The 12,820-nt window shown below is 50.1% G+C and overlaps 2 protein-coding genes across 4 annotated transcripts in view; one reads left to right on the plus strand and one right to left on the minus strand.

Annotated features, from left to right (window-relative positions):
• Positions 1-1,893, plus strand: part of PI4KA (phosphatidylinositol 4-kinase alpha) — a 111,459-nt gene extending 109,566 nt beyond the window's left edge. Inside the window, exons 54-55 of the mRNA XM_047828065.1 lie at positions 282-365; positions 1,458-1,893. Coding sequence (XP_047684021.1) covers positions 282-365; positions 1,458-1,509 — 136 coding nt within the window. The 3' untranslated portion in view covers positions 1,510-1,893. The remainder of the gene's footprint in view (positions 1-281; positions 366-1,457) is intronic.
• Positions 1,894-9,310: 7,417 nt separating this feature from the next.
• On the minus strand, positions 9,311-12,583 carry TMEM191C (transmembrane protein 191C). Of its 3 annotated transcripts, none has more exons than XM_047827941.1 (10): positions 12,376-12,583; positions 11,945-12,068; positions 11,706-11,756; positions 11,479-11,556; positions 11,289-11,345; positions 11,109-11,168; positions 10,892-10,956; positions 10,736-10,808; positions 10,459-10,499; positions 9,311-9,666 (listed from the first exon to the last, which is right to left on the minus strand). In XM_047827941.1, the coding sequence occupies exons 1-10, from the start codon at positions 12,528-12,530 to the stop codon at positions 9,552-9,554; spliced, it is 819 nt and encodes a 272-aa protein (XP_047683897.1). In that variant the 5' UTR covers positions 12,531-12,583; the 3' UTR covers positions 9,311-9,551. The 3 variants fall into 3 exon arrangements, with proteins under 3 accessions (XP_047683897.1, XP_047683894.1, XP_047683896.1); XM_047827938.1 differs by lacking the exon at positions 9,311-9,666 and adding an exon at positions 10,140-10,378; XM_047827940.1 differs by lacking the exons at positions 9,311-9,666; positions 11,479-11,556 and adding an exon at positions 10,140-10,378.
• Between the last annotated feature and the right edge of the window lie 237 nt (positions 12,584-12,820).

The raw sequence follows: 12,820 nt of genomic DNA on the forward strand, positions 1-12,820 counted from the left end.
TTCCAGGTATCCCTTCATTTCTCAAGGATGCAGTGCCAGGCCTTACCTCCAGCCTGAGGCTGCAGCGGCTTAGCCCTAGGATCTGCTGGGGAAGGGGACAGGCCCTCCAGAGCCAGCTGGGAACAGTGCCCCTCCCCCTTACAGCTATTCCCAGAAGGGAACAAATTCCCACAAATGCTAAGTGGTCTGTTAGCAAGACCGCATCCCATGGGAGAGTAGCCTAGAGGGAGCAGTTTCCACAGGTGGCAGGGGACAGCCCTGACACAGCCCTCGCCCCCCAGGCACAGGTTTAGCCCCAACATGACCGAGAGAGAGGCTGCAAACTTCATCATGAAGGTCATTCAGAGCTGCTTCCTCAGTAACAGGTGAGTCTCCCCCTTCCACTTTCCCCTCCGGAGCCCGCTGCCACACACCAATATTCTCCAGGCACCTTGCGTGGGGCCACGCCTGGGCCAAAGTGACGAAGATGCTGCTGTCCCAGGGTACTCTGTACCACAACTCCTGAAGGGAGCCCTCATGGAGTGACAGGGTACTGGGTTAGAGGGGCCAGGGATATGCTGAGGGGAACACCCAACAGAGGCCTAAAGGCCAGAAACCGTGTCCACCTGGGACCCAGCCTTCGAGGCCAAGCAAGCTGCTGGTGCAAAGGGCATGCAAGGAGGCGAGCACAGCCCAGTGGCTGGCTGAGGAGCAGAAGAGGCCTCAGCCCCACCCCTGCTTCCCCACACCTTCCTCACGCTGCTGCCTGGGCAGTGACAGGTGGCCCAGGGTGGAGACAGGCCAATTGGCCATTATGATAGTGGAGCCATGAGAAGAGGTGGGTTCCAGTTCTGAAGGCAGAGCGGCTAAGCACCTGGGCAGTCGGGGAGCCAAGCTTCCCCTCTGGGAGGTGCAGACATGGAACCCAAGGAAGACGGCAAGCCGGCTGGGGTGGGCCTAACAGGAGCAGAGGAACGGGAGGCAGCTCAAGGGCAAGCATGAGGAACATGACAAGAGGGGTGTAAAAGGCAGGACGAGGGAGGTCTCGATTGTTTTGTTGGCAGAGTAGGACGCGCATGGGTTGCGGGGTGTGACAGGAGGAGAATGAGCTGTCGTTTGCATGCCACGTGGCAGGCCAGGGGGAAGAGTCACTCACTATGTCTGGGGACACGGAATATCTTTGGCTAACACTCCCCCTACCAGAGTGTGGGGCAGAGTGGTGTTTGGCTGAGGAGGCCCAGGAGGAGACAGCAGAAAGGAGCTCACACAGTCATTGTCACAGGTGGGGAAAGGAGTGTCCCTAGAAGAGAGGCTGGCAGGGAGGCTAGAGGGTCTGCGATTTTGCATTTGCACCTTCAGAGAGGAGAAAAGGGCCACTTCCCCAATGCAGCTCTCCAGGCAGACATGAAGGACGCAGCGGGGAGAGGGACCCAGACCCGAGACAGTCTCCTTACAGCCTCCCTCCACTCTCCTTCCAGGAGCCGGACCTACGACATGATCCAGTACTATCAGAACGACATCCCCTACTGAGGGTGGAGCTGGACCAGCTATCATGGCCGCCCCCCAGCCATCCCACAATCATAGAGCTGAGAGAGCACAGCCCCACCCTGGCTGCTGTGCTGTGGCCCCGTCATTCCATCCATTGGAATTATTTTTATAGGACAAATAGGACAAAAGTCCACCATGCAGAGCCTGGCAATCCATTCCTTCCTAGTGTAACCCACATGTGACACGTGAGACTGAGATGACTGACAATCCTCTGGCGACACTCTCTGCATGGGTGTGAATAATTGGTTTGCACTGGACACATTCCCAACACATTCCCTAGGTACATGAAGTATTTTCTTGTGTATAAAAAATTATATTCAACTTAAGATTTAACCAATGTGAACAAAATAAAAACCAGCAAAAGTGTGGAGTGCCAGGTGTACCTTCAGCTGAGGGGTGATTCCTGGATATGCTGGGAAGGGAGCAGGGCAGTGTTCCCTCTCCCACCTGGAGTGCAGCCCACCAGGAAGCCTCTAGGGGCCCAGGTTAATGCACTTCACAACTGACTCATCACAGCGCAGATGCACCAACAATCACACTGCATTTTCCTGAACTGCTCTGTTCCGGCTCCTGTTAAAGGCCACCCAACCGCCCCATCGGTGTCTCTTGCCAGCACAGGTGTGGCTCCATGTCCTGCCTCTGCTCCAGGACTCAAAAACCTTTGTGCAGCCAGCCCCCAACAGCCACCTACTCCTACCCACTGTGACCCTCTAAGCAGATAGGAAGACCCCAAACTAAAAGAAGAGGATGACACAGGGCAACTAGAAATGTCACTAAAGTTTAAACAGCATTTTTAACTTTAAGCAGTAGATCTAGATGAAGAGAAAACCAGAGAACAATGAAATTACCAAAATAAAGCAAAAGGGGAAGCTGTGAAGGAGAAGCTCCAGTCAGCTTCCAGTGGGATTCCAGAGTTGGTGATAAACATAAATACTCAGCTTCAGGAAGCACAGTTGAGTCCTGAGCAGTAGATTCAAAAAAAATATGGGGTGCCTGGTTGGTTCAGTCAATAGGTAGAACATGCAACTCTTGATCTCAGGGTTGTGAGTTCAAGCCCTATGTTGGGTGTGGAGCCTACTTAAAAAAGAAAAAAAAATATGAAAAAGCCAATTATGTAAGTTAAAAAATTCAAAAGGGAATGCCCGGATAGATTGATTAAGCGTCCAACTCTTGATTTTGGCTCATGTCATGATCCTGACGGGCAGGGACACTGTCATGATCATGTCATGATCTCACGGTTCATACCCCATTCCTCATGCAAAGCCTGTTCAAAAAGCAGTCTACAGGGGCACCTGGGTGGCTCAATTGGTTGAGTGTCCGACTTCGGCTCAGGTCATGATCTCATAGTCCGTGAGTTCGAGCCCTGTGTCAGACTCTGTGCTGACAGCTCAGAGCCTGGAGCCTGCTTCAGATTCTGTGTCTCCCTCCCTCTTTCTCTGCCCCTCCCCTGCTTGCACTCTCTAAAATAAACATTTAAAATATTTTCAATAATAAAAATATTTTTAAAAAATTTAAAAAGATACCAGAAAATAGGGTGTAATTTGGAGAAAGATCAACCAGAACATAAGGGTGGGGAGAGCATAGAAAAAGCAGGATATAAACACATTGTAAAATGGTAGAAATATATTCAAACATAGTAGAAATATTTCAAACCACACTCCTTGAAAAGACTTGTCAAATTGGCCTTAAAAAGGAAGTCAAATGCAACATACACGGTTCTGGCGTTATGGCAAACTATAGATCTTGAAAAATTAGAAATGCTATTTATAATACTGGGCAGAAAATCTAAATCTGTGAGCTGACAAGAAAATAAGGTCTCTTTAGAGACTGAAAACAAATTTAAAAATCTTAACTGGTGGTGGAGGAGAGGGGGCCGAATAAATCTGTTGGTTGAGCATCTAACTCTTGATTTCAGCTCAGGTCATGACCCAGGGTAATGGGATCAAGTCCCACATCAGACTCTGTGCTGAACATGGAGCCCTCTTGGGATTCTCTCCCTCTCTCTCTTCCCCTCTTGCCTACTCTTTTTCTTTAAATAATAATAATCTTAACAGGGGTGCCTGGCTGGCTCAGTCAGTAGAACATGCGATTCTTGACCTCAGGGTTGTGAATTCAAGCCCCACATTGGGTGTGACGCCTACTTAAAAAATAAGTTAAAAGACCTAAGTTCTATAAATCAGTCTTAACAATAATATCCCTGTTTTGATGACATTGGTGACTAAAGACCAACCCAAGAGCCTGATGCCTCCGAGGAGTTTATTAGGGAAATTTGGTCTACACTTGGGATAGGGTATACTAGAAATAAAGCCATGCCCCAAGGACCAGGAACTTCCTTGATGTGTTTGCAAAAAACCCATCCTGCTTATAGGTGAGCACTGGGTGCCTCTGAGATAAAGAACAAGGTATACACGTGCCTGCTGCCACCACCCCTATAAGACCTTGTGCTGGAGGCCCTAGTCAGCCCAGTCAAGCAATAAAAGGAAACAGTTTAAGAATCTGGAAAGGAAAAACAAAACTCAGAAGTGGAATTTGTGTACGTGAAAATCCAGATAATCGATAAATATCTATAGTCAAGGTGATAGGATACAGATTCATATACAAAAGTCAAGTTGTGTGTGTATGTGTACAACATATATCTCACAACAAAAGAAAACCGTATCATTTAGAGTTGGATCCTAAAACATCAAATATCAGAAAATAAATCTAATGAAAGAAGAAATACTGAAAAGTACAATTGTTGAGAGAAGACCTAAACGAATAGAGTAACATAGTCATGGATTCGAAGATTCAACATCCCACAGATTATTCTCCCCAAATCGATCTGTAGTTTCACTGCAAATACCAATCAAAATCCCAGAAAGTTTTATGGTGGAAACTGGCACATCTAAAATGTATACGGGAAGGGCGCCTGGGTGGCTCAGTCAGTTACGCGCCCAACTCTTGATTTCAGCTCTGGTCACGATCTCAGGGTTGTTGGATTGAATCCCATGTCGGGCTCGATGCTGGGTCTGGGTCCTGCTTGGGATTCTCTCTCCCCCTCTCTCTCTACCCTCCCCCTGCTCGTGCTCTCTCTCTCAAATATTTTTTAAAAATTATATGGGAATACAAAGGTCAAAATACAGCTATTACGATCTTAAAGACCAACAAGCCTAGATATCGAGACTTATCCATAAGCTACAGTAGTTGAGACAATGTGGTTTACAATGGAAGAGAAGTCCAGGAATAGACCCACATACATAAAGACATTCCAGGGCAGTAGGGAAAGAATAGTCTTTTCAATAATGGTGTCACATCAACTGGATATCAGTATAGAAAAACAAATATAATCCTCACTGCCTGTGTCACATCAGACATAAAAATTCCAGGTGAAATGGAGAGCTGAATGTTCAAGGTAAAGTTTAAGGCTTTTAGGAAAAAATACAGAAGAGAAAATACAGGCTTGATGACTTTGGGACACACAAAGATTTCTTAGAACCAAAACCAGCACTAATCATAAAAGGAAAAAAAACTAATTTCAACTATCTGAAAAGGGACGACAGGGGTGCCTGGCTGGCTCAGTCGGTAGAACATGTGACTCTTGATCTTGGGGTCATGAGTTCAAATCCCACGTGGGGTGTAGAGATTATGCAAACAAATCAGCTTTTAAAAAGTATTTAAAAAAAAAAAAAGCATGCCACAAACCTGGAAAGATGTCTGCAGTACATGTATCTATTCAAAGGACTTCTATAAGAAACTACTAAAAATCAGTTAAGACACAAACTAGAAAAATGGACAAAGAGCTGAAGAGGCATTTCACAAAACAGATTATCCTGAGCCATTGAATAATAATAAAAGGTGTTCAGCTTAAAATGCAAGTTAAAGCCATAACGTGATACCTACTAACCCACCTGCGTGTCTGAAAAGACAATATCAGGTGTCGTGAGCATGTGGAGCAACCAGGATGCTCCGAAGCTGCTGGTGGATGTGCAAGCTGCTACAACCACTTTGGAAAACTGACGTGTCCACTAAAGCTGAGAATCTCCTACTCTATGACCCAGTAATTCCATTCCTACATAGGTACCGAACAGATGCAAAATCTGTACACCGAAAGACACAAATAGGAATGTTCTGAGGTGCACTATTCATAACCAAAAACTGTAACTGACCAAAATGTCCTTCAACAATAGATAAATAACTGTGGTTATTCGTATGATAGAATAAAATGCAATAGAAATACAGGAACAGGGCAACTGTCAGTATGGACTACTCTACACTTCTAGTATAGCAAACTAGAAAAAAGAAGAAACATCTCCAATTTGATAAAGATCATCTGAGAAAAAAACTCACAGCTAACATGTTAACGATGAAATATTCAAGACGTACCCCCCCCGCCACCCCAAGGTCTGGAGCAAGACACGAGTGCCCTGCCTGTTATCACCACTTCTAATAGCATTGTACTGGGGGAGAGTGTGGCCAGTGCAGTAAGGATAGTGGTTGATAGATTGGAAAGGAGGAAGAGAAACCATCCTGCTCATGCACAATAACATTGTCTATAAGGTCCTGAAGAATCTACAGAAAAGCTCAGGGAACTAAGGGGGTTCAGCAATATCGCAGTACACAAGGTCAATATACAAAGGTCAGTTGTATTTCTATATGCTACCAATGAGCAGTTGGAAAATGAAATTTTAAAAAATCTTCACCATTTTTAATAGCATTCAAAAACATAAAATGCTGAGGGGCGCCTGGGTGGCTCAGTCGGTTAAGCGTCTGACTTTGGCTCAGGTCATAATCTCACAATTTGTGGGTCCGAGCCCTGCATCGGGCTCTGTGCTGACAGCTCAAAGCCTGGAGCCTGCTTCAGATCTCTCTCTCTCTCTCTCTCTCTCCCCACCCCTCCCCTGCTTGCACTCTCTCTTTCTCTTTCAAAAATAAATAAACATTTTTAATTTTTTTTTTAATTTTTGGGGCATCTGGGTGGCTCAGTTAAGCATCTGACTTCAGCTCAGGTCATGATCTCATGGTTTGTAGTTTCGAGCCCTGCGTCAGGCTCTGTGCTGACAGCTAGGAGCCTGGAGCCTGTTTCAGATTCCATGTCTCCCTCTCTATCTTTCCCCTGTTCACTGTCTCTCAAAATAAATATTAAATTTTTTTAAAAAGTTAATTTTTTTTAATTTTTAAAACAATTTTTAAAAGTTAAATATCTAGGGCTAAAAGTAAAGATGTGCGAGACCGTGACACTAAAAAAATACAGATCATTGCTGAGAGAAGTAAAAACTGGACAGAGACGTCATGTTTGAAGACTAGAAGACTGAAGTCCCTGCAAATTGATCTCTAAATTCGGTGCATTCACTTCCCAGACATTTTTATGAGAATTGACAAGCCGAGTCTAAAATTTCTACAGACGTGCAAAAGATCCTCACATCATAAACCATAGTTAAGTCTGAAATGGACTGGAGGTTGAAATGTGAACTAAGATACCATGCAAGTGGTGCCTGGCTGGCTCAATCAGAGGAGTGTCTGACTCTTGATCTTAGGGTCATGAGTTCCAGCCCCCACGTTGATCATAGAGATTACTTGAAAAAATAATAATAGAACTATGCAAATGTTAGACGACATGGGTAAGTTTCCTCAATAACCTAGAAGTGAGGAGAACTTTCCTAACCAAAATCCAGAATCAATACAGGCAGGTACAATGTTACAATCAGTGTATGGATAGCAAAAGAAACACCATGAACAAAGTAAAAGACAAACAGTAAAGATCTCAAAGTGAAAATGCCAACCGAGGAAGAAGAAAACCCTACAATCCTACATTTTTCAGATACGCAAATGATATGAGTAGTTTACAGAAAAAGAAAGGTAACTGGCACTTAAATATAAAAATATCCTTAACTTTGGGGTGCCTGGGTGGCTCAGTTGGTTAAGCATCTGACTCTTGATCTCAGCTAAGGTCTTGGATCTCAGGGTCGTGAGTTTGAGCCCCACACAGGGCTCCTTAACCTTGATCATAAGATAAATGCATATTAAAACTGCACTGAAGTGCCATTTCTCACCTCTCAGACTGACAAAAATCCCCAGTGTGACAACAGGGGACATATCCAGTGATGGTGGGAATGGAAAGGGCAGGTCTCCAGCACTATCCTGTATGGAGCCAGCCTTGACCCATAATCCCATTTTTAGGAATGCATCTCAAAGACTATCTGGAAAAATACAGAAAAGTGTTAGCAGAAGGCTTCTCATTGAGTTATTGATGTAATATAGCAAATCATGGGAATCCACCCATGTCATTGCAGTTCAGTAAAGGACACCACTTCTCTGACACTGCTCAGAGCCAGGTGCTAAAAGAGGAGCAGAGAAGTCCATGTGTTCACCTAAGAAGGGAACAGGTTGTGACTGGGAAGAGGGAAGAGGTTGTGACTGGATATATTTCACTTAGCTAAGGGGAAAAAAGAAGAGTCCATTAAAACAATCAAATGTTTCCTCTAAGGGAATGCAGGCAAGAGGGTAGAGGGCACAGGGATAAAAGCTAGACTTCCCCAAAACATCTTCTTTCATGGATTTGATTCTGTAATTATAAACTATAAAAAATAAAGACAAATATAAATAAAAAACTTGGAAGAAAAAAAAATAATGCAATGCCTAAAAACTGAAAGCAAATCACACTCATGAAGATGGCTATTATTTTTAATTTTTTTAAGTTTATTTATTTAGAGAGAGAGAAAGCATGAGTGCGGGAGAAGGAGAGAAACAGAATCCCAAGCAGGCTCTGAACTGTCAGCCTAGAGCCCTAAGTGGGGCTCCACCTCACGTGAGATCATGACCTGAATGGAAGTTGGACCCTCAACCAACTAAGGCACGCATTTTTCCTTATTTTTAAAACTTAAACCAATGTTGGTGAGGATGTGGAGAAATCGGAACCCTTGTGATCTGCTGGTGGAAATGTAAAGTGCAGCAGCCACTGTGGAACAGAGTAGAGCAGGTCCTCAGAAAATCAAACACAGAAGTACTAATCGAGCAATTCCACTTCTGTGTACACACCCAAAAGAAGTGAAAGCAGAGACTCAAATATTTGTTCACAGAAGCATTATTTACCACAACCACAGGGTGGAAACAACCCAAATGGGCATCTATGCATGAATGAATAAACAAAATGGTTAGCAACAAAATGTTATAATGAATGGCTAAACAAAATGTTTACACCAATTAAAAGTATTAAAGGGGGGGCACCTGGGTGGCTCAGTCCGTTAAGCGCTGGACTCGATTTCTTGCCATGATCTCAAGGTTAGTGGGTTTGAGTCTGCGTTGGGCTCTGTGCTGACAGTGTGGAGCCTGCTTGGGATTCTCTCTCTGCCCCTCCCCCACGCGTGCGCGCGCGCGCGCGCGCTCTCTCTCTCTCTCTCTCTCTCTCTCTCTCTCTCCCCACCTCTCTCTCTCAAAATAAAATTCTTTTAAAAGTAAGGTATGAGAGGGACACCTGGTTGGCTGAGTTAAGCACAGGACTCTTGATTTAAGCTAACATCATCCGTAGTCTCACAGTTGGTGAGTTTGAGCCCTGTGACTGGCTGTGTGTTGACTGTGCAGAGCCTGCTTGGAATTCTCTCTCTCTCTCTCTCTCTCTCTCTCTCTCTCTCTCTAAAAATAGATAAATAAATTTAAACAATTAAAAATAAATTTAAAAAAAATAAGCCATCGTTTGAGAATATCTTTACAACTCCTAGGCAAGTGTCAAACACAACCAAGCCACCCAGGCACCCCAAGAATGAAATCCATTTAGGACACAGCACGTTAAGTCTTAAATTTGATAGAATTTTATACACAGGATTACATAAACAAATTTAACTCCCAAAAGACTAAAAAAACACCAACAAATCAATAAGAAAACGATTATTTGGAGGCCACAGCAAAAACCTGTGTGCCGCGCCGGCAACGAGATACACGGAACAATTTTACTACCAAAAAATGTAACGGGTAAAAGTAGGGCAAAATGAAACTCAAGGTTCATCATTTCCACTAAGCAGAGCATTTCACATGAGTAAAAAGACGAGTCCTCACAAAGACTGCAGTGGTGAGCTGCACGTGCACTGCCAGCAGGGCTGGGACTTCCGGAAAGCGGGGCGGACCACAGGAGAGGAATGCCCGGACCCGCACCGAGAAGAACCGACCCTGAAAAAAAACAAGAGGTACTGTGGGGAACTAAATCACCCCCAAGCAGCCGGGCCAGAGGAACCACGGATCTCCACGGAGGGGACTTGACCGGCCTGCTCCCCCAACCCCCAGGCTCACTAGCAGGGAAAAAGCAAGTTTAGCAAAGGATACTGGCCAACTTCCGAGTTGGCTCAGGCGTGGCAGCAGGGGCTGTAGGAAAGGGGACCCCTCCCGGGAGCTCCTTGGTGCGAGCCAGCCCAAGGCGCCGGTGTCAGACGAGGACGCACCCTGCTCACTCCCGAGTCGCGGGCTCCGCCGAGAGGCGCCCTGGACAGCCTCTGCAAACTTAAGCACCGCCTGGAAGGCCCAGCACCCTCTGCGCCGGAGGTGCCAGGGCCGCTGGGCCGAGCGACACATTACACCCCCCACCCCAGGAGTCTCCCCTCGGCCTCCCCCCAGGCGCCCAGAAACCACACAGGAGACAGAAGTGCTTAGTGCTTGTGGCCACGGCCGGCATGATGCGCGTTAGGCGGGCAGCAGGCCGCGCGCGCGCAGTTGGAGCAGCGGGGACAGAGTGTAGCGCAAACCGCGGAAGGCTGCGTCCAAGTCGAAGCGCGGGAGCCCCCCGCGGAGGGCGGAGGGGTTCACCAGCATCAGGCAGAGCATAGGCAGCGCCAGGAAACCAAGCGGGAGCAACAGCAGCGTCTGCAGCGCGCCCAGAGCCCACAGCCTGCGGACCCAAGGACGGACGGACAGACGGGCAGTGGCGGGCAAGACGCCCAGCGCGCCCGCCACCTGCCACTGGCTCACCTGAGGCCCGCTCCGCAGGTGCCGCCGAAAAGCCGCCTCTCCTACGGAAAGACGGAGCAGCGTCTAGCTCAGCGCCGGAGCGGAGGGCGCCGCGAGGTCCGGGTCTCTCAAGGAGCGGGAGGGAATCGTAGGGGACCAGTCTCCCGCAGGGCGGGTACGGGGGTTGCGATTCCGTCGGGGGGCGGGCCCTCGAGGGCAGGTGGGACCCCGTGGGTGTGGGTATCTCCCATGTGTTGGGTCCCGACTCCAGCGCGCCCCGCCCAGGGCCCGCGCTCACACAGTCAGCCTTGGCCACCTCTTCCATGAGCGAGCCCGCGCAGTCCTGCATCCGTCGAGGCTGGGAGTCGCACCTGCCGGGAAGGGCATCGAGGTGGACGATCTGCCTCGGTTCCACAGCCACCCCACCTTACCCCCACAGTCCTGAACCCCTTACAGTTCCGGGCCGCCCCTCGAGGCGTCCAGCGTAGCCGCCGCCTCCATCACCTTTCCCTGCAGCTCCTGGACGGGGAGGGAGTAAGGCCCCAGGACTCGCAGAGGAGATCTGGGGGTGGGGTGGGGCGGGGAGAGAAAGGAGCAGCTCTGGGGGTGGAGGAGTGGGAGCCACAGTGGAGTCGGAGGTGAGCTGCTCTTGGGACTGAGGGGGGTCGTACCTGCAGGACTCCGCTCTGCTCCTGAAAGCTGGCCCAAGCCTCCTCCGTCCGCTGCACGCCCTGGGATGTGGGGGGCCCTGATGAGACTTGGGATAATAACCCCTCTCCATCCTGCACCTGCCCAGGCTCCACCCACACTCGAAACCGACACTCTCCCTCAAACCCCAGCTTCGCTCGCACCTGCCGCAGGCCCTCTGCCTGCTTGGCGTGCTTGGCCTCCACTATCTCCAGTTGTTTCTTCCGACGGATCCAAGGAATGTCAGGAGCCCAGCACTCCCGGAACCCCACCCACGCGTCCGCTTGGCCCACCCCCGCCCCTCAGGGAGCTGCTCGCACCGCCGCTCCGGCATTGGGGGCCCCACCCAAACACCTGCAAAGCCATCAGTTGGGTCCCGAGTTGCTGTTCTGCGCGCTGTTGACTCAGTTGTTCCCCTCCGTAGTAGAAGAGCTAGGGATGGGTCTTGTGAGGACGGGGTTTGCGGGGCTTCAAGGGGCAGGGGATGTCCTTAAAGGCCGGGACAGGGTAAAAACCGGGGCGAGGACTACAACGGGACTTCCTAGGGGAAGCTAGAGACCAAGGCCGCCTCCTGACTGTACCTGACTTGACAGCTCCTCCCACTGCTCCTGCAGCTGCCGGTTGTGTTGCTCCTGTGGGTAGGGTTGAGGGGGGCAGTCTGGGCCTCTCAGAGACCCCAGGCTCCGCTCCTGGCCCTACCCCAGTCGGGGCGGGGTCCCAGCATCGGAACGGCCCCACACTGGGTCCCGACCCTGCCCGGGTCCTATTTAGGGCCCCGCCCTCTCCGCAGGCATATCCCCAGTCGAGGCCCAGGCCCCACCAAGTCTTGCTTGTGCTGCTCCGCCGCTTCCAGCAGCGCGCGCGCGCGCTCAGCGCGCTCCCGCGCCGCCTCGCGCGCCTCCCCTCTCTGGGCCCGCGCCGCCTGGCTTCGCTGCCGCTGTAGGCTGCAGAGGGGAAACTGAGGCGTTGCCACCGAGGGAGGCGGCGGGTGTTCAGACTCCCACAACCGCCGGGAAAGGCCAGTTACTAGTGAGGCCGAGGAAGCCCGCGCCGGGTCGCCGCACCCTCCCCTTCGTGGGTCCCCTGAGTAGATCTCCCAGGTCCCGCCGGCTTAGAGCGGAGGTTCGGGCCCTGCGGGGAGGCGTAACCGACGGGCCGGCCAGCCGCTCTGCCCAGGCCTGGGTGCCACCACCCGTAGTACTGACCCTCGCGCGCCCGCCTCGTCCCCATTGAGCCCCGCTTCCCGCGCACCTGCGCTCACGCTCCCGCAGGTCCTGCAGGCGCCCGGTGAGGCTCTCGCTCTCGGCCTCAAGGCCCCGCACTAGCTCCTCCAGCTCCTGCTTCCGTAGTCGCCCGTCGCGGTTGTCCTTCTGCAGCTGCAGCAGCAGCTCTTGTGACTCGGCCATGGTTTAGGGGCTCTGCCCCGCCGCCGCCGCCGCCGCCGCCGCTGCTCGCCTAGGGAATCCGGCACGCGACCGGCGTCACAATGGGCGACAGGGGGCGCCCGAGCACAGCGCACCCTCCAACGCCCCCCACCCCCCCACCCCCGCCCCGCCCAGAGCCGCGGTAGACGAGGGTCAGGCCGGATCACGCTTCGTCCTTCACGCAAAAAATGTTATGCAAGAGCCAAGATCGGATCAGTAAGTTTAATAAAATACTAATATCTAATGCAGAATAATGGAGACAATATTGGTTC

This window comes from Prionailurus viverrinus, chromosome D3 (assembly GCF_022837055.1).
Source record: "Prionailurus viverrinus isolate Anna chromosome D3, UM_Priviv_1.0, whole genome shotgun sequence".
Taxonomy (NCBI): Eukaryota; Metazoa; Chordata; class Mammalia; order Carnivora; family Felidae; genus Prionailurus; species Prionailurus viverrinus.